The sequence below is a fragment of the Osmia bicornis genome, chromosome 13, assembly GCF_907164935.1.
Source record: "Osmia bicornis bicornis chromosome 13, iOsmBic2.1, whole genome shotgun sequence".
Taxonomy (NCBI): domain Eukaryota; kingdom Metazoa; phylum Arthropoda; class Insecta; order Hymenoptera; family Megachilidae; genus Osmia; species Osmia bicornis.
In genome coordinates this window covers 6,018,670-6,042,771 of record NC_060228.1, presented here as the reverse complement: position 1 = coordinate 6,042,771, position 24,102 = coordinate 6,018,670, and the positions used below count along the sequence as shown (strand labels likewise).

The window sequence follows — 24,102 nt, the reverse complement described above, 5'->3', positions numbered from 1 at the left end:
ATATTTAACGGTATCAAGGATTAAAGTTTATATATTCGTTATTAAAGACGAAAATAGGTAATTTATTGCTAGTTGGACCAATGATTACCTGTTAAAATACTGATCGTAAAATTAGTATTTGGATTCCAATTAAAAACTAATAATATTCTTAATTAGCAATTAGTGGTTATTATTAAATATTTATTCCAATTAATAATCATTTAGTATTAATCAATGATACCTAACACTGGCATATCTAATGACCACCTTAATGACCAAAATAAAAAGGAGAACGAATCTGAAGGTGTACACCTAAATTCCATTAAGACGACACAAACTCTTTAAATAAACCCAGAAGTTGCTCGAAAAGAAACTTACCACGACAAGCCCCGTAATAATACGACTTCTTTGCATTTTCACTTGATCACCGGTGCAGTTAGAACGTTTCTTGCGGTGCGCTTTAAAATATCAAGTGACCACAGGACTCCATTTAGTTTTGTACGCGGAATCGCCCGTTCGCTGGAGCCTCTGTCGAGCGACACGCTTTTTATTCATTTTCATCACGCATGCAGATAGTTTTTTGCTGGTGCATAGAGGCGGTTGATAGCGAACGAGTCCTTACGAGGGCCAGGTTAATTGAAAACAGGTGTGCATAAACAGAGCAGGGACGCGTAGAGACGTTTTTAAGTACCCGCTACCTTTTTCCTTGCGTTTTAATGTGTCAGAATCATTCTGTAAAAATCCTGCCGCCGCTTTAAAGCGGAATAGCTTTTTGTCGATCGGCCAACGTGATTCGCGCACATCGTTCTTCTCATCCGCCTCTTCTTTGTTCCCAGAGAGAAAGTTATTAAGCAATCGCGCCCTTTGAAATCAATTGATTTCAACGAAATCGTGATCAATGAGAATACAAGGATACACGATCGTTCAATTATAATTAATACACAACAGAAGGTTAGTATCCTCGGATCGATGATATCGATTTCATACTTTCAACTCGTTATCCCAGTCACTTTTCAGGCTGAAAATTACTCCTTTTCTCTTACACGAGCATCGTAGAAGCGAATATAGAACAGTCGATTTATCTTCTGTAGGGGATAAATTAATATGATGAATCTCCTTCTTAATTAAAACACGATGGTAAAATTAAATACAACAATGTTACAGTAAATTCATTAAATTTCGCGAGTCATTCACTGCAAGTAATGGTTAATTGTTTCTTTTTTATAATAACAGCATTGATATTCAAAACCTATTTTGTAATTCTAACTATAATTTCAACAGCTATCATTTGCAGACTTCCCGGTATCATAAATTTCAATTTTTTAATATTTTTTTTTTTATATCGAGCGAAACGGATGACAGATGGAAAAAATAAGCCGTTCGATTAATACTGACAAGTAGACGCATCTGTCTTATTAATGTTGCTATCATCGTGGCAAGAGGATGGAGGACACGGTCGGACTGATTATCGCGGCATCCCTAGGTCGAAATAGTTGCTCGATAGCGAGAAGCTGCAGATATCTTAGTCGATTAATCGTGTCCATGATTATCAGGTGCGCCGGTCATTTTATCATTCAACACACGGATAGATCCTCGCCACGGGCGGTCTTCTGGCCGGTTGATCGACATTGAACAGCTGCCATCCCAAACGAGTTCGATACGAAACGATCGTGCGTTCTTCATCCCTTCGTACGGCTATTAGCCGGGCCGTGATAGGAAAGTAATTACCGATGCATAAATCCATCGGAGTCGAGTGGCTTTGCCGCGGCACCAAGAAACCGGACGTCAAGAATTCCGTTCGTAACTCGCGATGCGTAAGTAGATGTCACGTATCTGGCTCGAACGTTTTGCCTTCGCTTACTTAAAGCGATTCTTGCATCTCCTTTTACCCAACTCGTTCCCCGTTGATCCGAGAACCAGGAAACGTTTGAGGGATTATCACGATGCAACCCGACCGAGCAGTTATCCTCGGCCGTTCCTCCGTTTAAACTTCAATTACTTAATTAGCAATATAAACCGTGATATCGAACGGTTCGAGAACGAGCACACGCTTTATAAGGCAGTTACATCGTGCCTCATCCAGGTGGGGAGGATTAACGGTTGGTGCACACGTGGACGACGGATATGGTGCTCTCGACGAGCCGCGACGTACGGGCTCGACCGGACTCGTGTCTTCTGTCGGTGTTAAAGTCTTCCTCGACAAGGGAACGGTTCCTTTTTCTTTTTTAAAAAACTACCTTCGAGTGATGCAGTTTAAGCGGTGTTAGATGGTTTGAAATTTAATTCAATTTTTAATTCGACGAAGATCAAAATTTAAAAACCCTTGACCAGCGAAATTTAGATCAATCGAGACCGAAATTTAAAAAACATATTTTAGAATAGTTTCATATATTGGAAGAATAATTTAAAATTTTGAAAATGAGAACATGAAAAATTGGGGCTCTCTTTATGGTCCGTCCTCACAGGGATAATCACAAATGAACACTGATTCTATTTATATAGAACAAAGCAGACTTCATAAAAGGAAGAATAGGAATAAATTTCATCAGAAGAGACAAACAAGAAGATTCTTTATCGACCACAATGCAAATTATCGTCGTTGGAACGTATGAAACTAGCTATTACAAAGGCTCGTCCGTAAGAAAGAACAGCTCGCGATCGATCTTCTTCGTGCGTGCAATTTCATCGTGCGCGTTGATCAAGCAGGTACGCGCGTGCATTCTCGCGCGATGGATCGATACGTAGGCGTTCGCGGGGCTCGAAAGAAAATCGCAACGCATCCTCTCTTTTCTCCGTTTCTCTTCGTCCTCGCTGATCGACTAGATGGAACGCATTACTCACAGTCGCGAGCACGTAGCCAAGCACGATTCTAACAGCGGTAATATGCTACGGCGGCTGGATGCACCGCGCCGGTTGCATCGATCTTGCCCCGATGTATCGACGAGTCGACGAAATAGTAAATCAACGGGTGGTCCGTAAAGGGTGGGTGGCGTTGGGTGCACCGGGGTAATCCCGCTGAGGACACCCAGACTCTCTGATGAACAGACGACCGGTGGAAGAAGCTGGTCGTATTTAAATCGCTCTTCCGGCGTAATTTACGACTTGTCGCGAGTGCGGCTTTCGCGTTAAAACGTCCGCGTCATCGTAAGTTATTAGCCGTTACCGGGGCCCTTGGTTTTTCGATGTCGGCGCGACGCAATGAGGGATGGGCAATGATGGTTGCCCAGAGAATTCATTTGCTGCTGGATGCTTTACAACTTTCCCGGTCTTAATGCTTTTAACAGTCGCTGTTCAAAAATATTTCAGAGATCATGAAATAGGATGCGGTGGGAAAGTATGCATTTTACTACCGATAGAATCCTTATCGGGTTCTTAAGATATTAATGGAGAAAAATTGGCGGAGTAATAGTTAAGGCTTTTAGACTTAACCGATTGATCTTGGGGGAATTAAACTAAGAGCATTATAGACGCAACTGTTATTAATTTCATTCGATCATGCGACGAAAAAAGATGATACATAGTATCCAACTAGTTGATTGGATCTATTTGCATCGCTCTTCAACCATTTAAGGATTTGATTAAGTCGAGATTGATCACCGTGAAAGTTTACGGGCCGCAAAGAAGAAACCGAATATAAATCATTTCTGATTGATCGAATATTGACGGATAGTTATGGTTGATTTAACTTAGATCCTGATTGTATGGTAGCGAAAACCATTAAACGATGTTACAGATTTAAAGCCGTTTAATTGCATACCTATATTAAAATATTTTATGGTCTTAACGTGTTTCATTGAGGAATATGAGATAATTATAATTCAAAGGTATTTTGAAAGTTTGCTCATAAAACAGATAGTATTTATGGAATTTATGGTTATTCATGATTTTTGCACGATATGAATTACCGCATATTCCTGAAGTAATAAATAAGTAATAATTAACATGGTAATAACTCTTTCTAATAAAAAGTAATCTCAGCCCCAATGATTCGAACATGAAATACTTCAACTATGACCTGGCTAGGAATTATTAACAAATTATTATTGAAAAAATCTACCATTACACTCTAGCAATGTAAACTAAGTTTCAGTGGCAGAAAAGAATACGTCTCGCGGATTCGTTCCACATTTGGTACGGGGATCTTTTTTACGGTACGTCTCTGACGACCGATTGGGAACGCACCGATGATGCCTCCTCTTTCAGGCTGTATAATTTCACGCTGTGACACGGTAAAACATAGCAAGCAAACCCTCTCTCTAACTCCCCATCTTTCGATACTACCTGTGTGGGCAGCTTCTTTTCTTCCCTTTGACACGGACTCTTCTTGATATAAATTCTGCGTTTTAAACCGAGGAGGCCCGATTACATGTGAGTAATGTCCCCCTATCCCCGATCTCATCCTTTTTCTACTCGCCGAGTAGTTTGCCTGAGATTTACGCGACACAGATCTCCCGCCGTGTCGCGCGAATTGAAATTCTTAATCGGTACTCGCCACGTGATTCATGGGACCCCTTGAATCGCTATTGTAACGAGAGTTTCGGTGCTTGGAATTGCCACGACTTTACACGCTCGTATGCACCTTTTTCTCTCGATGTTTTTCCCATCGTGATCCCTTGATTCATTGATAAGGAGTCATTGATAAATCTATCCAGAGGTGCTTCCATAAATGCCCTCTTTATTTTAACGCATTCCCTATGAACGAATTAACTCGACTATCTAATCATCAAATAAAAAGATAAGAATCTTAGAAAATAAAATATTTGAAATCTGACAATTTATAAAAATGTCAAAATGAATAAATAAAAAGGATGGAACTTCCTTTCTTTCGTACCATATTGTATGGGAATTGATAAGAAAGGGAGACGAAGAAGAGTGCCACAAATTGGTTCATCGTTAAAATCAACGAAATGATCACCTTAGAATACACCATTCTCGAAATTACCATACTCAAAGGTAATTTCACAGAAGAAGGAAAGGAGCGAAGAAAAAGTTGAACGGCAAGCAAACGTAGTTTGCGGTTGCACCGAAGCGAGATGACATTCCGTTCGTCGCTGTTAAAAAAGCATCGAGTACTCGAACAAATGATATTACGGCGAGATTGTCCCCCGACCACGATTTCCCCACGGTAATAACTAGCATTCACAGGGCAGGAAAATCACTGGACGCAGCCGCGAAAGTGGCTCAGTTTCTGCGATCCAGCGAATCACCATTACGTGCCGGAAAGTATTCCGCGAGAGTGGATTCTCAATAAAAATCAAGCCAGTCGAAAGGAGCGTAGGCAGGGAAACGTCGCGACGCTCGACGTGCAAAAGTATCGTCGATGAATCTCTGCAATCGCGCGATTCCACTTTTATCCCCCGTCCCGTCACGACCACTCGCATCATTAGGCCATTTGCTATTACAAATGACGTCGAGGAAACTCCTTACACTGCTGTCTTTTTTTCTTTCTCTTCACTTTCTGCTCTTAAGCTCGGTTTACGCGTTTCGCAAAATTCGCACGAATCAAACTTTACAATTATGACTTTTTTATTCGGACAATTTCAGAGCGCTATTTCTTTATTTCACATTTAAACTGATTTTGATAATTCTTCGAGTAAATTAAAAAATTGTATATATTATAGTTTGTGCAAATTTCACGAACATATAAATCTAGCTTTATCTACCATCTTCCCTTCAACTTTCCTCTTTTTGCTCGTTTCCTCCTCCTCTTTTCTCCTCTTTCATATTTTTCTACGCTTTTCTGTTCCTCCTTTCTCACTCTCACTGAATCTCTTAGCGAGCCTCGTTTCTTATTTCAGACTCGCTCGACTTCTCCAGCTGTAGTCAATCCGGGCGAACGGTCCTTTAACTGGATCGTTCGAAGGTTGCGATAAAAAGTAGCAGCCGAGTCATAAGCATTTATGAGTTTCTTACGCGCGATAATAAGTTTCGAGTGATTGCCGTTTGTATTCCGCCAATGTTCGCGGACGATTTCTTACGAGGAGCGACTACGCGCCGCGGACGAAGCGGTTTCTTCCCTCGTTGCATTGCTGACGGACAGAAAGAAGTGTCCCGCCACCGATTCTTCTTCGCACGTCGTTGGAGGACGTGCTTTATTTTTTAATCCTCGAAACGCCGATATTTTTCTTTCGAAATCGTGTAAATTTTTTTATAGAAAAAGGCAAAGATTAAATACAAGTTCAGAGCACCTGTCGTCCTTCAAGAATATTAAAAGAAATTTTCTACACTTTTGCTTTTCATTGACGTTAATTAACCTTTCCGTTCACCCAGCATCCTCGGCATATATTTATCTTCCAATAAATGTATATTCATGATATTACGTATTTAAGGGTTAAATTTAACGCGGAATTTACAACCCTCGAAACCAGTTTCTCAGCTGCATTACCACTAATGTCTATCACCTTTCGGAAATCATTGAATTTATAGTAAATCTCCGTGCTACCCAGTACGACATAAACGAAGTGTTAATATTCGTACGAAAAAAGCATCGGTGACTAAGCGCATACTGATCGCGGGGTATAAATTCACAGGTACAAATATACCGTGTCGTAAAGCTTCGCTATCGGTAAGCAATCGCGAAGGTATGAGCTCTCATCTGGCTTAGGTCGGAGATTCGATCGTGGCTGACACTGTCTGACCTTTTGCAGGTGTTATCTACTAGCTGGCGTGTAATTGCGGACAGGGAAATCGATTCCACGCTACTGATTGATTTTACTCGTTCCCATTTCCAGTGAATTATGCATCGTGCCCGTTCATTTTCCGATACCAGTTTCCTGAACGTAATTCCTCCTGCCTTTCCTGAATCGCCGACATTTATGCATGATATTAGCGATGCGCGATCAAGAATGATCCAAAATTGAAATGATATTCAAGCGATTCGCTTCGTTTTCATGAAAAATCGAAACTACCCCGTTATTCGTCCGTAATAAACCGTTCTATCTGTACGTCTTCTTCGGAGATACAGTTCGAAACAATTTGCAGAGGAAGTTACTCCTCGACGCGCTATCGTCCGGACGAGTCCGCGTCAAGATGCTTTAAATGAACTCGCCGCATTGCTGGTCGCCATCGGTCAACGCGCAATACGCTTTGACAAGTACAACAAGTGGTAGATGCTTCACGGTGGTCGTCGGCTCGATGAAAAAAGAGACGTTAAGCCATCGAGTCGCGTAGGGGAAAGAACGTGCCGCAATCTGAAAGGTATCGTCGATCACGGGGAACGCCTCGGGAAAAAGCTGCAAGTTCGCTGCGGGCACGGGAAAAAGTTGAAACGATTAGACGTACACGGCGAGTTCAGAAGGGTGTCGTGAAATTTCCAGCCGCATTCTGCATCGGAAAGTTGGGGGGAAAAAAAAGGAAACACTCAGTGTGATCCATAAACCGCCGCCTTCAAGATACGGCTGTTAAGGCTGCTTGCGTGAACTGCTGGTTAAGTCATAGCATGAATTATTCGACGATAGCTTTAAAATTAATGAAGCAATTTTCATGATTTTGCTTGGAATACTCATTCTGATAAATCAATTTAAAAATAATTTTGCAAAGGACCCTTTCTTCTGTCCTCGCAAAAAATTGTATGCACACACGTTTCAGAATTTTTTCAGTATTTGTAACCTTCGATCGTATCCTCCGAACGTGCATCACGGTTATTACTCCGCGCGATAAGGTGAATTTTTTTCCCTCATGTTCATTAAGCTTATGCAAATGTTCTGTCGCAGCTGGTATCTTGAATAATTAGCTCCATAATTTTATTCGTACACACTGTCTTCCTCTCTAACATCTTCATCTTCTATTAATATCTCTTCTTGTACGATGCCGTAATTATTATAATCATACATACAGGAAATGTCAGACTACTTAGCCCTTTCATTACCGCAATGTTTAATCGAAAGGTGTACACGCGTACGTGGAAGGAAAATAAAATTCTATGAAGTTATCGCGTACAGTCATGCAACTTATGGTATCACGAAAGTCGATCTATTCCGTTATACTTATTCTGAGCTATTATTATAACAAAGGTTCAGGATAAATTTTAAACCATATCATAAGGTCAACGTGCGAACTTTCAAACAATGAAGCTATCCGAGGAGGACCTGAGAGGTATCTATCAAGACGACACAAAGACGCCACCAGGCATCCTCGAGCGTCGGGCACATAAGTTATATACACACGGTCATTTATTTAGGACTTCCCTACGCCTCGAGAACTGGACGTCTCAATTTTCGAGTGCTTTTTCCAGCCTATTTGTTAGCCTAGTATACCGACGATCATGGTGGTCCTCGGGCACTTCAGAACTCTTCCTGCTACCCTCTACTGGACAGCTCAAGACAGATATATGAATTCCAGCTAAAATTCCTTTACAACCTACAGACGATTATCACGCATCGCGTCATTGACTGATAACTCGCACTTGACACGAGAAGATCGTCTGATCGTGACGCCCTATACTACTTGACAGAGCTTGACTGCTAGGAGGCTTTTATACCCTCAATCTCGAACTATCATCCAAGAAGCAAGACACCAATTTTCCCCCTAATTTATACAATCGCTCTCAACATCCTGAAGACCGAGTCCCATCAAAAGAAGTGGGGAAGAAAAAGGAGTGCAAAAGGGGTAGCGAGGTAAGAGAAGAAGAAAACAGAAGCGAGGTAAACGCGGCATGGTTTCGCAAGGCTGCGACAAGGTAAAGTCGACTAACTATCCGGAGGAGGTGAACAGAGTAGTCTAAGCAAGGCGAGTCGCGGAGGAAGGAAGAGCTAGGTGGAGGGTGAGACGAGGCGAGACGAGGCGAGTAGAAGCGAGCAGAGCAGGGATGGGGCAAGGCAAGGCGCATTGGCGAGCCACGCTAGAAGCAACGGGTCCAAAGCGGTCGAGACTCGGCGAGGCTCTGCTGGCGCGTTCACCTCCCGCTTGAACGCAGTACGCTTCGGACTCTCGCGCAGGCGAGATTGCACCAATCCGCTCGGTCGATCCAGTGACCACGTGCGCCACCCAACGATCCAGAGGGACCCGGCTGTTTCGGCCACCGGATCCGACCACGTGTTTTCGGTGACTTATGACGGCCCATCGGACCGAAGGGATCGCGTCGTGCTGTGAACATGGTGTTCCCGAGTGAGAGTGGCACGAGGGAGGAACCGGGTTGTCTGAATTAATGTCTCGTTCGCACTTTGATGAAGAGGGACCCAGGTGATCGCGAGAGATCTTGAATACCAACATGATATCTGAATTGGGATCTTGATTGCTGTGTTTAATTAGTTGTTTCATAGGTCCAGAAATGGATCGTCGGTGGAGGTTCGTTATTCAGTTGTGTGCCGTTTGTTCGGAAAGATCGTTGAGAAAATAAATGTATGAAAATTTCACAGGTCCATGTGCTTGATTACAAATGAGAAGACGTAATGACAGAACCAGTCCATCGAAGGAGAAGCTGAGGAACGTGTCGCGCGACCATCCTGATAGGTCGTTAGGCTGCCTCGTAGCTACGCGGAGGACACTGGTTATATCGGTGTTACCAGCAGCCAGTAGCAATCCAGAAAGGAGAAGATTAACAAAAACAAGAAGAGAAACCATTCTCGTTCAACGACTAAGAAGAAACGCGAATATTACGAGCCTCTTAAGAGCCTAATGCTTCGCTAACTAGCCAAAGCCGCTCCAGATACGAGCGGAGCGGTGCGCCGCGATGTGAATGCAAACGTTCGATTCGATAGCTCGTAAATAGAGTCGATCGTTCGGTTCTCACGGTCCGAATTAAACCGACACCGTGGCAAAGAAACGCGATCTCACCGTGGACACGGTACCACGGTTCGGTCGAATGGTGAAACGAAAAACGGTGGCGAATGAATTTGAAATGGTTGTGACGGCGTGAATCGAGCCCGATACCGTTCCCTGATTCAGCTGGACACTTTTCGACGTGTCTGTCGCGGATCGAACAGAACAATCGCTGGGACAAAAGGGTGAAAAAGTGAAGGTTGAACAAGCAGGATTGACGGGAGGAAGAGAGTGGTGGGCAAAAAACGGTCAAAGCGACGGAGATACCAGGTTAATTAGATTATCGACGGTGCGGAGAGTTGTTGGAAGAGCTCGCAGGACGACCATACATGGTCCAGCGGCCTACGAAGCAGCAGGAAGAAGCGGCAGCGTCGCGTGGGAGGTCGAGCTGTTTCCACGCTGCTTTTTACGCAACTGAAGACAGATTCGTGTGCCTACCTTTCAAACCCACCGAGTCGAGCACAACCTTGTTATTGTTAAATCTACCTGATCTCGGACGAGAATTTTTCTAGAAGAGAAAAATAGAGGATCGCGAGACGATGGTTAATTGAGAAGATCGAAGGAACTTGTTTCACAACCGATGAAGTAGCTGGGAAAAGGAACTTGATTTCGGTCCAAAAGCGGCTACGTCGATCAACGGACTCGAGCATCGTCATTAACGCGGAATCGCGTGCCAACTTTCAATCTCGTGGCTGAACGCACCGGGAGCACGTCAAGATCGCGTTTATAGCGGAGCACCGCATCCTATAAATCCAGATTTCCGCGATTTCACTGAACCAGTCCGCGGCATACGGCGCGTACGTGTGTCGTAGGCACGCTTATAACAGATCGCTGGAAACGCGCGGGCCGAAGCGTTAAGAACGATGAAAGTGTAGCGGAGCGTGTTATGCAAAGCAGCGTGACGGGAGAACCAGAAAAGCCTGATCGATCCACGTTGAACCGTCGCGAATTCGAGCTTGATCGTCTGCGGTCCGTCATTCACGGGTCGAATCGATTCAACAGACTGGTCGATCGCTTTGCATCTTCCTGATTCCACGTCAAATATTCACTGAACTCGAATAATTGAAGACATACTCTGCAGAGATACAATTTGTCGGTCAAAAGTAACTGATCGACTTGGTACAAATTCTTCGAACAGAAACAAAGGGTGTCTTTCAATGATTTCTGGTTATAACTAGAACCATGAAGAGGTAGTCTTCGAATCCTTTCAACGAATTTTAATCTCTTGGAGGATTGTTCGGTTCGGAGTGGCGAAAAAATTGAATTGCAAATCGCGTGGGAACATGGATACAGTCGAGTGGGTTTCGACGATCCTACGGTGATCGAAGACGAGGGGACGAGGAGAAATATGTCGGTCGCTGGTACCAGAAGACTATGCAGAGTGGGCCTAGTCGCCGTGTTGGTCACCGCGTTGTGCGTGTTGACCCTGCTCGATTCGCCGCCACAACTCCCGGATCCACCGGCGGATCCTCCTCCCACGCCAGGTAAGCAATTTTCTTCGTAGACACGCTCCTTTGCCTCCAGCAGCGGCTCACCTTTGCCCTTTCGTTATCGCCCAACAGTCGGCAATTCCAACGCCACTAACCAACGCGCCTATGCCACCTAACAATGCCCCTTTCGTTTTCGACCAACCTTTGATTCTGTATCTACTAGAGACCCTTACCAGGGATTCCAGGTTGATTCGAACGCACACCAACCCTCTGGTATTAACCTTTTCAACCTTTCACGATTCTAATGCGCCTTCCAGGATAATATCGTACGTTCTGCTCTAACGTGTTGACGTTTCAGATTAACGCGATAAATTGTGTTAACTTGCAATAATTTAACTTGAAATTCATTTGGGACAATCTTTTTTCTTTGTACAATTTTTAAGGGGATCAGATTCAATGGTCGAATTGAAAGGGTTGATTGATTGATTCAATTTTCAAACCGAAGATTTCAATCTTCTATCCCTGAAATTGACTTTTCGAGACAATCGTGATTGTGTCTTGAGATATGCATTAATCAATGAGTACTCGAAACGAGTGGAATTGATTGAGGAATCAACACCGATTAGTTATCGTTGAAATAAATTTACCTCGCCTTTTATGGAGGAAGAGGTCTTCAGTTGAAGTAAAATAGGTAATAATTTCCTTCCTCAAAGCATGCATAATAAATCTCTATCATCCACACTTACAGTTTTTGTTTGTGTCAAGAATAATTCCCTCCGGATCCATATATGGGTTAATCGTTCGCATAGGGTTAACGCGTGAATAATGCTTCCCTACCACCTGTTAGATTTCCCCGGCTGAATCTTAACTATTCCTGGATGAAAGCCTGAACGATCAAAGGTCATCGATAGGTGCTGCTTTAAATATGCAAATTTATATTTGCATATCAAAACGGCCTAAAGCTGCCCGGATATCTCGGTTTAGCATCGTGAACCAGGAATTTATAGAACGTATTAAACGATACGAGTCATCAAAGATTTTTCAATAATATCACGAGTAAATCAAAAATTTATATATAATCGTTACAAATTGAAATTAAAATAATTGACAAAAATAATTTTTTTAATAATTGAATTCTAAGAGTCTCTAATGTGAAATTGCAAACTTTTATCTTTGAAATAAAAACTTAGGGAAATCATAAGTTAGACGAAAGGCGAATCTGCCTGATGGCGAAAAAAAGTCGCAAGGAGAGTAAAAGTGATGAGATGGTTGAAGGCATTTCGCTGACAGAGCAATTGATATACGACAAGAAGGGTCTGTAGTTACACGACCGGTAATTCCCACGTACAACCATAGCACTGTTCCGAGTCTAGCAGAGATTTGTGCCATAGTACTCGTACTATTTCCTACCGACGAATACTTTCCCAGCATTAAGCCTGGCCGCCAAAGAAAAGGAAAATTCCCGGCGCGTTTTTAGCCTATCATTAATTCACAGTTCGAGCGATTACGCTTAACCGCGTTTGATTTTAACTAGCCAACTAGTATCTCTTTAAATAAGTACCTGAAGAAATAATTGCATGCACGATATTATAATTTCTGTTTAGAAGTTGAGTGTCATTTCGATATTATAGCAATAGAAAATTTACTTTCTTTAATTAGATCACTCTTATAGCAAATTAATTCTGCTACCTCTTTCAGATCATTTAACACTGTACGATTCTAAAAGAAATTTAATTACAATGTACCTTTTATAACATTTCAAATGAAGTTAAACGATCGTACGTATCCCCGAGAGGGATCAATTAAATTCCAATGCAAGGGGTTAAAATGGCAATCAACTTCAGCAACCTAGAACACTGCTGTTTCTTACCTGAACCTCCCGAAGGCCCAGCTCGATAGTTGCAAGTCACAGGGATCGCGAACAACCAGCAACAACGATGATCATGTAGATTCGAGTTCCACTCTTTCGACGATTTTCTTTCTTCTCCGTCCAACCTCGATAACCGTGTACCTAGTTAATCGATAACAATCCAACATTAGCATAAACACATTCCGCCCACATCTTGAATCAACGTCAACCATCCCGGACGCTCCCAGCCGATTGAAACCGCAATAAATCCCGTTACCGGTGGTGGCTTCGATCGAAAGAGTTCCGCCAGAAAATCGTGCAAATCGAATCGGCCCGGAATCGCGTGCAAAAAGCTCGCCTCTTACACCGTAAATCAACCGCGACGCAGTGACACCGGCTTATCGTGGATACGAATCTTTACACGGTTCCTTGGCGGTAGCAACTTCATTAGGTGACGTAATTTACAGCGCGATTGAAGCAACGATCGATCCGCGGGAGACTCGATTTCCACGTAAGAACACGAGTACATAGGGAGAAAAGCCTTTGAACAAATTTGTTGCATAGTTGCTTTCGCATTAACGTGAGCGATGAGGCGTGATTACTGTAAGCGTCCAAGGAGTATTAATTGCATTCGAGTATCTTTTCCTTTTCCTATCAATTCATTACCTCTGCGATCAATTCTATGATAACAATGGTACTAAAAGGATTTTAAAACTTTTCGTCGTTCAATTTGCAAAAATTTTTCGATTTCAATTAGCTGATCCTAGTTTCAAAAATTTGGCAATTTCAATTAGCTGATCCTAGCCTCATTAGGGAAGGATTTCGCAGAAATTACAAACGAGAAGTGGCTGGCCTAGAAACGTTGAACGTTCTATCGTCTCTTCTATATCGTTTCCAGACCGCGTGCATTTATTCGCGTATTTCTATCGGGGCCCCCCTTGAACGAGTCTCGCGTAGCAGCATTTACTTTCTCGTAAAGTTGGCGAACCGTGGAGTGGATGAAGGAAAGGAGGAAGCGGCGCCGGTAAAGGGCACGAAGAGAGGCTTACGGATAGTACGCATCAGCGTAATACGCGGTCGTTGGGTCAAGCGTAGACACAACTTTTAACGACCCTACATCAGTATGTACAACGAACGAATCGGTTGAGATCGGCGTTCCGCTCGAACGGAACAAATTGTTTAACACGCTAGAGTGCAGGATCGATGCGATCGATGCTCGCGTATACGGCCGGACCATCGGTTTTAATTGGGTTTCACCAACTTGCCTTATGTTTCAAGATTAAAAGAAGCATACAGAGAACTGGGAGGTTCCGATTATTCATACGATTGCAAATCATAAAATCATGATTATCATCGTGATCGTAACGATTCATAATCGGTTACCCACTCCGAGGGCAGGTATGACTTGTTGATGGGTTGTATAATCGCGTTAAGAATGAATACGGCATATCGAATGAGGTTGTTAGTATTCTTTCTTTAACGTGGTTATTAAAGGAACGATCGAATTCATTTAACATTCTAAGCGGATCTGCTGTGCTAGATTGTTGAAGATGACATACAAATATGGAGTAGGTGAATAATAGTGAAATTATTATGAAAATGTTTACACATTAATATTTTTTAAACTTTAAGCTTTAATTTAATATATCATAAGTACCATTTTGCAATACTTTTATGTCATCAAAAAATGTTCAACTTTCTATGTTTGAAAATCAATCAATCGATATGCAACAATCTAACAGTAAATTACAAATTTACACGATGCATAAAATTACTTTACAGCGAAATAAACGTCAAAGTAATTTACCATGAAAAATGTACACTCCATTACTCGCCTGGAACGTTGATCAAAGCATAAGAAACCGAGTCGCACGGAATCGTCAGCTACCGACTTTCTGTCCGCGTATTATCGTGCGTGCATAAATCGCGTATTTCACCGGTGAATTCATTAAAGGAATCGATGGCTGGTAAAAGAAATTAAAATATGGCCAGGCTGGCAAGTGGTCGTGACTCGCGGTCGTTCCGTGACTCCACGCGAAACAAGTTTTCCCTCGGCTACGCAGACCAAGCGTATTCGCTATTAGAGGCCAATTAACGAACGGAGCAATTGAAATTCTGTGTATATAACCGATCGACGCTCGTCCGAGGTCAGTGACGCGAATCAACGTGGCTCGAGACAAGAATTAAGGATATTACCGAGGAATTACGAGGAGGACCATTCGGATAAGACGCAATCGTACGGTGACACGCAAACGTATTCACTATACGCCACGTCCGGTTTCCACCGGTGACGCAACGTTTCCGGTCGCCTCGAGATCTTCAACGTTCCTACTTCAGCCTTTCTATTCGTAGGATACGAGTGGTTGTAACCCGTGGCCATCGAGAGCGAGAATCGAATTTCTATGAGACTATAAACTTGCAACACCATTAATGTATGTTTGCTCTTCGAAAGTACTGCGTGGGAGGTATTGGTAAAATTGATGCTTCTACTTGAGAATCTTCGAGATTTCTAGATACAGTCTGCAATTTAACGGATCCTTACCAATTGCAAGTTAACTTGCACGAACGATGATTATAAAATAGGAGAAAAGTAAAATTAAAAATTTCGACCTGTCTATATTTTCAATTGACAGACAAAAATTTTGAACGCTATGACACAATGAATAATGATGAAAGAGACGTTATGATCGTAAACTACGATGACTCATTCTATTCCTATAACAATACCTTAATTAACTTATGCTACGTCATCTCTGCCTAAACGCTTCCTTATTCCCCAGTTGAAAGAAACAAAAAAAAAGGTGTACCTAAATAGCCTTATAAACTCTTTTTAAAGATTAACACCTAACACGGCATTCTGTAATTTTAATTATTCAAAATACAAACACTCTTTCAAAGCGTAAAAAATATCATCAAAGAAAGACCATTGAAATAGTTAAAAAAAGAACTTCACCTTTCACGCGACTGAGCTTTCCATTTAATAACCGGTATCGGGTCGGGATCGTATCAAATTAATTACCCCGAATGCAGTCGCGGCCACTTCCGTGTTAATGAGCGAAGGCACACTGCGCGTCACGCGACTATCACGGTCTCAATCTCCTTGACACATTTTCCAGGTGGCGAACCTCCAGGCACAAGAAGCATCGTGGCTTACTCGTGGGCGAGGAGATTGGCACTCGATTACAGACCCTCCAAGGAGTGCGACGGTAATGGAACGTACGGAACGACGTTAAATACGTTCAAGTTAGCCGACGCGAAGTGGCTCGAGACAATCCCCGGACAGCTCTTCCTGTACAGCGCCCACTTGGACCTCAGAGTGGCCGGCTATCCGAGCCTCAGGGTGATTGGCGTTAAACGCGGACCTCTGCCGACCTCTGCCCTTTTCTGCACCGTTTGGTGAGACATTTTTCTCGATTGATTCGCATTTCCATTACCCAATTCCCTCTTATCTTATTTTCTAACGCTTCATTGATTTTTAGGATGAAAGAAATCCCGCGAGTTAACCCGCTCTACATTATAACGAAAACGTTTCCCAACGACGAGTCAACTCGTCATCCCCCTGTTAACAGGTCAATCGCGCCATTCTCCGGACGAATCAGTTTCCAAGTTTATCGTCCATAAGCAGACTTCTAATCAAACTTCTTACCCAGTTCCCCAAACTTTCCCCATACCTATGCAAGGCAAGCTATGTCATAATTCGAACGATTATGCAAATCAAGTCCAAGGAGCCCCGTTAATCGAAACACCCCTACAGAATCCTAGTTGACCTCCTTCAGAAACTAAGATCTTTGTTCGCTAGGTACGAGGAGGAGGATCGAGGCAGAGCGGTAAGCGTGGAGGCGCTGGTCTCCACTATTTGGTTGGACGAATGGGGCGAGACGTTGGACAGTTACGCGGGTATCCTGGTCGGTTGTCAATTACCCGTGGACGGGGGTATCGAGCCGTCCAGAGTGTACGTGGGCCCGGAACCCTGCCAGCAGAATGCTAGTCATAGTTTAGCGATAAACACGAGGCACCGAAACGAGGTGGAAGAACATCGACGACAGTTCACCCTGTGCATCAAGGGGTTGGACTTCGACGAGGACATCTCGTCGAAGATCGTCGCGTTCGTCGAGCTGCATCGCATACTCGGCGCTGAGCTCTTCTACTTTTACGTGTTCAGCGTTCACGAGAACGTGCTGAAGGTGTTGAGGCTGTACGAACGATCCAACGTGATCAGATGGTTCAATCTGACGTTGCCTGGTGACTTGCCGAACGAGAAGCACGCGAGGAGGCGATTCCTCGGCGAGGACATCTGGATCAAGAGACGAATGGAGCTGATACCGTACAATCATTGCTTCTACGACAATCTCCATCGATCCGAGTTCGTGTTACCCATCGACATCGACGAGGCGATCGTGCCAGCCAGGAAGAGGAACTGGTACGAGCTGTTGCTCGACGAGAGGATCAAACTCGGCAGAAACTTCAAGGACTTCGCCTCGTACGCGGTCAGGAACGCTTATTTCTTTCCAGAACTGCAGACAAGGAATCAGAGCGACCGCGCGACGCCTGACACGGATTCGCTGGATTCCTTCGAGGATCTAGATTATCTCGACACGGTGAGAGCCGCCTGTATCTCGCCGGAAGGCGATTCCGTGAAAAGCTTCGTCTCGACGAGACGAGCGTTAACGGTGCACAACCATTACGCGCTGGCCACGCTGAATCCCTCCACCAGACGCGCGCATCACTTCGACCCGGAAGACGTTCTCAAGCACCACCATAGGGCGTGCGATGACAGACACTTGGACTGCGAGATCCTCATGGAGGACGTCAGAGTCGACGAGTCCGCGCTCAGGTACGCGGATCAACTGAAGGAGAGGATGAGGGTGTTCTTGAGCGACCTGAGGGGGTTCTCTTAGCAGGAAAATGCGATTTTGTAAATAATAAAGTCGAGATGATTGATCATACATCTGGGTGTTCAGTTATTTTTCTATCCTAACCTCAGGTAGATTGAAAAATGATAAAGAAATTCTTGATCTATTTTCTTATGAAAAATCTGCAATTTTCCTAAATGTAAATTGTATAATTTGAAGAGATTAACTTGACGACTTAAACGCATTATCGAAGCTGAAAATTATACCACGTTTAACAACAAGGAAACGAGTTGCTTGTGAAAAAAATTAACCCTAAGTAAATTCCCGTTTTACCCGTGGGAAATAAGATAACACCCGAGACAATGTGGCGCCTTCAGCTCGCGAGTCCCATCATTCGAGTTTCATCAAATATTCAAAGATCTTTAAAGTTTCTTCTGATGACTAAGGTAACGCACAAGCCTCGCTTTGATATGCACCTGGATATCAATTAGAATAAAAACTCGCGTGAGTTTTCTCCAACGACTTTTACGTCTCGAATGATATGATAATGCTGGGAAATTCTCTGCTCGTTGCATTGTTCCTCGTTACAACATAATTGCACCACTCTTCACCTTCGAAACAAGCAAACTCGGCATATAGAAAAAAAAAGTATCAAGAAGCATTTGAAACTCTGAAAGACACTTTCCTGAACCATTCTCCTTACTAATCTCCCTTTATTACCTCGTATTTCCTTTTTACTTGATCCAAGCCCTTCTTTCCGGTCGCCAAATAAAACTATACACCATCTCGCTAATTCTCAGTGTGCTTTATCATCCTATCTTCTCTCAGAAAATCGCAACATTGTACATCTGCCTCCACCCTTATCGAGGTTACACGGAAACTGCCCCTTTAATCGTTTCCTTTTATGATTCCTTCTTGAGACACCACGAAGAGTACCTACGAATTGCAACAAAGCAAACAACGCGACTGGTTCGCGGAACGAGGTGCATTTCATGACGTTCGGATAGAGTTTGCAGTGGTAAACAAGGGTCGAATCAACCACAATTCGAAATCCACGGTAAGCTAGGTTTCGAGATAAATTTTACGAGCCCCATAAACCAAGGTTGGAAGTACCACCAAGGTCATAACGAAGTTTAATAGCTCGTAAGTAAAGCATGTCCCGGGGTTGTCGCATGACGACAGGATAAGGAGGAATGTTATTCAGATAAGAGATAAGTAACTTCCGGTAGACAACCCCTCTGGTGGTTAGACATAGATTCGAACGAGGATGTCGATCCTTCGGTGTCGATATTCATGGTGACAAGTAGGTAATTGATTCCAGAAGCGAGAATTTGACAAACGAGCAAACTTCTGCAAAAAATGGCGATATCTTTGGACAAGAGCCACAATTATGGCTGGTTTTAAAACTCTCTAGGTGGAATTAAGCTTCTTGGTGGACAAATGGACGTCCCTCGGCGACAGGAGTTGGATGCTGTTGATTCAGCGGATTCGAGGAGTATTGGAAATCGAAACTACTCGGGGGGGAGATTAATTTTCAACGTGACTTTGTATCAACCCGTTCGGATAATTTTCTGTTGTCTTCTAGGATTTTGCAGGGGTTGCGAGAAATTCTTACCCTTGGGTAAAGTATAAATTTCGATTCGAGAAGTGAGAACTAATTGAGAATTCTAATTACCTATGTAGAATTAAAAGAAAATTTAATTAATAATGCTTTGTTACCCTTTACCCTTTAAGTACTTGGGTAAAGTCTAAATTTGGATTCGTGAAATAAGGACTAATTGAGAATTCTAATGACCTACATAGAATTTAAAGAAAATTTAATTGATAATGCTTCGTTACCTCTCATGATTTCTTGAGAAATGCATCTTGAGAATATTAAGACGTTCTTTGCTTGATTCATTACAACGCATGTAAGTAAAGGCCACGAGATTATAATAAGCATAGTTTGAAGCTCGTTACATACATCAAAACAGAGTGTAATAAATAAACGACAGAATGTACATGATCACAAGTCAGATTACCTTTATATCATCATCGTAAAGAACTCGGTGATAGACTTAAACCCACTGAATATTATTAACATAATAATACCGTCATTAATCAAGTGTTTAAAGTACCCAGAAAACAAGATCAGCAGAACAGATTATGCACTAATTACCTTGTACAATATATGCCCAGGACGAACATCCAGTTTATTTGTCCCGATCATAAATAACACCGGTTCCATAAATTATCCGTAACACGGAACGTAACAAGCATCATGACACAATTTAAGGTATCGAAGATGTCCCCTAGAAAATAGGAGGAACTTCATGCATATTCTAACGAGAAATTTATCGTGACCACACGTGGGAGTGTTATAGGAAGCTGTTATGAAAAATCTATGCTGAATATACGACTGCTACAACGTTTCTAACTGATCGTTCTCGAGCCAACACCCATTGCAATTTTACTTTACATTACACACGTGGGTGTTTAGTTCTACATATAAATAGAGTGGTGGTTAAGTTATACAGACGATCTGTCACGGTACCTCTGTTTTGATGCTTCAATTCCACTTAAGTCTACCGTATGGTGTTCCATATATTTTTAAGATAAAATCTCCCCACAAAGTTTATACTTCTATGTTAACGTTTGGTCGATTTCACGGTCGTCAAATGGCACATTCACGCTAGCACTCGGCTAGCCTTGTTTCTAGAGGGGAACCAGTGAGCCTGAAAAGGTTAACGAAGTAATCGTGTCTAAGCGAACGGTACGCATCAAGATCGACCCAGTTCCGGATAATAATAAGTCGTGGCAAGTGGAACGGATCGGTCGGATAACGTATCGTTAAAACGAGGCTCTCGTAAACACCGCGACCGATCCTTACGTGGTTGCATGCACACACATACGTGATCCTTACACGCGAGTCGCTAGCGCGTGCCCTCTTAAATCTCCTTCTTAATTTTTCCTCGCCTCCAGATAAGCGTGAACTTCCCGACGAGACTGGCCGAGTTTCAAACTTGAAACGCCGATTCGAATGGCGTCGCCTTCAAACGAAGCCATTTAACGAGCAAGGAACGCGACAGCTCGCCCGGCTGGTCGAATGAATCATTTTCAATTTAAGCGGAATTCCTTTGAGATACGCGTTTCGTCGCGTTCGCGGTGGCTGTCTTAAATTAATAACGCGGATAAATCATCGGCTCGCGAGGAAAAAATGAAAAAAACAGGAAGCTACACGTAGGTGAACCCGTTAGTTACGAGCATTTAGACGACGGCATAGCTCGTGATAGAATTTACGAGGAGCAACATCGACGACAGATGCGTCTCTGTTCTACTTCGTCCTGGCTAACACGACGCTTGCAGGCCTCTTCATTTCCTCGCTCGTAAGCGTCCACGCGGTATTCGTATGCATCAAGCCTGGTAATGTCTTTCCCCGGGGACCGTTCGTCCCTCGAACGCTCGTATTTTCTCCGCGGACTTTTAATTTAAAGCAACGGTTAAAAGACGACCGTGTTCCGAAACCAGGCCCGATGACTACGAGGCCGAGAGATCGTTCTCCTGGAACCTGCTGATATACAGGGTGTCAGGTTTACCGGTCAGAAGATGCTGATTTCATGAGAAGAAAGTGAGTTCAAAAAGGGTCGTGAAATCTGTGTAAGCTTTCTTTATCAGGTAATTGATATTGAAAGTTATTAAATTTCCATGGCTCAAACTTGGGCTCTCTGCATGGTCCGCCGTCTGAAGGATTGTATTTATTACGTTTTTAGGAAGAGGACCAATCATTTACCCTATACAATAATTAAGATTCTTTTTTGAAAAAGTAATCTACTGCGAAAAGCTACGTGCTCTTTCCTCCTCTCCTTTTTGTTCAAATGTCTAAAAGAAAAGTCTCATATGTCCTCGCTAAAATAAAATATTCAGAAAACCTCAAAAACTTTAAAATTGCAAGATTTGAAAAAATCCTCCATTTCAAAATTTCCTTCAAAATATATGCCCTTTTGGCAAAGTAGAACCATAAAATAAGAACTCAACAAGGAAACCTACGATGACGGGTAATGATTGTTCGTGACCAAGTTAGAAAGAAGATCAGTTAAACCGGACACTCGTAACCCACGCACCTTGATGTCGCTGGATTTTACGATAACCGTCCAGGATGGCCGTTTCGACGGAAACGAAAACGCAAGGGACACATATGGAGACGCGGAGCGTCAAATAACTGTACAGCTGACTCCGTCCCCGATAACATCATCGCGGCCAATCTTCCCGTGCGAGCGCATTTTTACGACCCTCTATTCCCTTTCCTAAAATCCAGGTCGCTCGATGTCGGGGGAGGTGGAGCAGTGTGTCTTCCCGACGCCTTCACCCTCTTTCGCCTCATTTACCCAACGGACGCGCTTTTCTCATAATTCATTGTCCTCGTTGCGCTACGTCCACCACGAATTGATGCGAAACGGCCACCTTGAACGAGCTAACAGCTATTGGGGTGGGTCAGCACCGTGCAAGAACGCTTGGATCGCAAGATTGATCGTTCGTCCTTGCTGGATTGATTTTTAAAGATTTCGTGCTGGTCCTGTTACATCTACTTAATGGATGTTACGAAATAAAAATATTTGATTCTTAACGAAGATCTGAATTTTTCAATTCGTGCCAGAAACCCATCCTAGGAACCACAAATTAATTCCTAAATCGTTCTCCATCGACTCCCAAACTTCCGCCAGTCTCTTGAGACTCCAACTCAATCAATTCTCTTCGACCAAGTTTCTTCTTAAAGTATCCTCGGAATCGTAAAAATCAGGCAAGCATCGAACCCTCATCGGAGATTCATTCGTCACACAAAGTCTTCCAAACTCTCTCGCCAAAGTTCGTCAAAGCCGAAAGAGTTGCCAGCGACGATTCCTGTGGTGGAGTATAAAGATTCTTGATAACGATCGTCGAAAGTCTGACAAACGTTGTCGCGTGCAACAAGGCCCCGTTCGAAGAAACGAATTTTATGGACGAACGTTTTACGATCGTGATTTCGCGCGTTTGCCGATCGAACATCCAAAGAGGTGGACGTATTTGTTGGGTGAACGAGGAGAGACGTGGTTCGCCGCGACACATTTCACCGGAGAACAAGGGGGTTTCTTATCACCCGATGGATGTCGTGAAGTTTTTCGTGGATTTTCATTAGCACGCGATCGTTTGAAATTCGTCGAATGCACGGGAAAGAACCCTCGGCCACGGTGGCTTCGCGATTCGTCGAATATCACAGGCATGCGCCCGCCATTGGGAAGAGGGAGAGAACGAGCAAAAGGAGAGGGACAGAGAAGAGAGGGTTGCTCGCAAGTGAGCAGCACGTGCGTAGCAGTCATCCTGGCGCACTCGCCAGGACCGTTTCTTCCTTTTCAAACTACCATTCTATCATCGACAGAATCATCGAATCGGAGTTCGTCGGGATTAAAAAATTTCTTAAATGTTTTAAACCGAACGTCGCCGCGCGGGTTTCCAGTGAGCCATAAAGTCGCGGGAGAGACGGTGAAAAATGCAGTCGTCTCGCGAGAGCCAACAGTGTTCTTTCGGTCGGGATCTCGGAAACAATAGCGGTTCGCCGGAGAAATTTATACTTGCCAAGGAAATCCTTTTATCTGCCGTCCCGTGGATTAGGTGCGTCGTCTTTCAAAGGAGGGATCAATTTTTCTCGCCGATTCTGAGCTTTCATCAGCGCAAGAATTTAATCTCCATGATCGGTCGCCGCGATTCGTAGATCCTGATGAAGCGATCGAGAGATGACAGTGAGAAAGGAAGAGCCGAAGAGCATGAGACACAGCAGCTCCTGGCCGGATTGGGCGCCGCAGACGGTGAAAGTGCGGGTGGACCCGCTGTCGCGCGCCTTCACCATCATCCCGACGATTCGCGAGACCCTTCATCCGTTACTGGCTACCGGAAATACCGGCTGGATCGACGAGATCGTACTCCTCGATCATGGAGACCCGTCGTCCGTCAGAACGAAACGGAGATTCGCGAACGAGACCAAGGTGACCCAACGAAATACTGAATTGGGAGAAACTTTCGAACTGAGACCCTTGGTACCCAACGTTATGAACCAGAATTTCATAAAAACCAATGATAATCATGAGAGTAACAGAGGTGAATCAAAACTACCTGGACCTGATGAAATGGTGAACGATCAAATAGAAGAGGATCCATCAGAGAAGAATGAATCAAATTTGAGAATATTTGATGAAGAACAGGGATGTGGATCCAAAAATGA

General features: G+C 43.4%; 1 protein-coding gene across 2 annotated transcripts; it reads left to right on the top strand.

Moving 5' to 3' along the window:
* The first annotated feature begins 8,856 nt into the window (after nucleotides 1-8,856).
* LOC114872604 lies at nucleotides 8,857-17,944 on the top strand. 2 transcript variants are annotated; one of them, XM_029179952.2, is made up of 4 exons: nucleotides 8,857-9,264; nucleotides 9,336-11,222; nucleotides 16,134-16,413; nucleotides 16,817-17,944. In XM_029179952.2, exons 2-4 carry the CDS (start codon nucleotides 11,087-11,089, stop codon nucleotides 17,913-17,915), a joined length of 1,515 nt encoding a protein of 504 aa, XP_029035785.2. In that variant the 5' UTR covers nucleotides 8,857-9,264; nucleotides 9,336-11,086; the 3' UTR covers nucleotides 17,916-17,944. The 2 variants fall into 2 exon arrangements, with proteins under 2 accessions (XP_029035785.2, XP_029035786.2); XM_029179953.2 differs by having other exon boundaries at nucleotides 8,857-11,222.
* The last annotated feature ends 6,158 nt before the right edge of the window (nucleotides 17,945-24,102 follow it).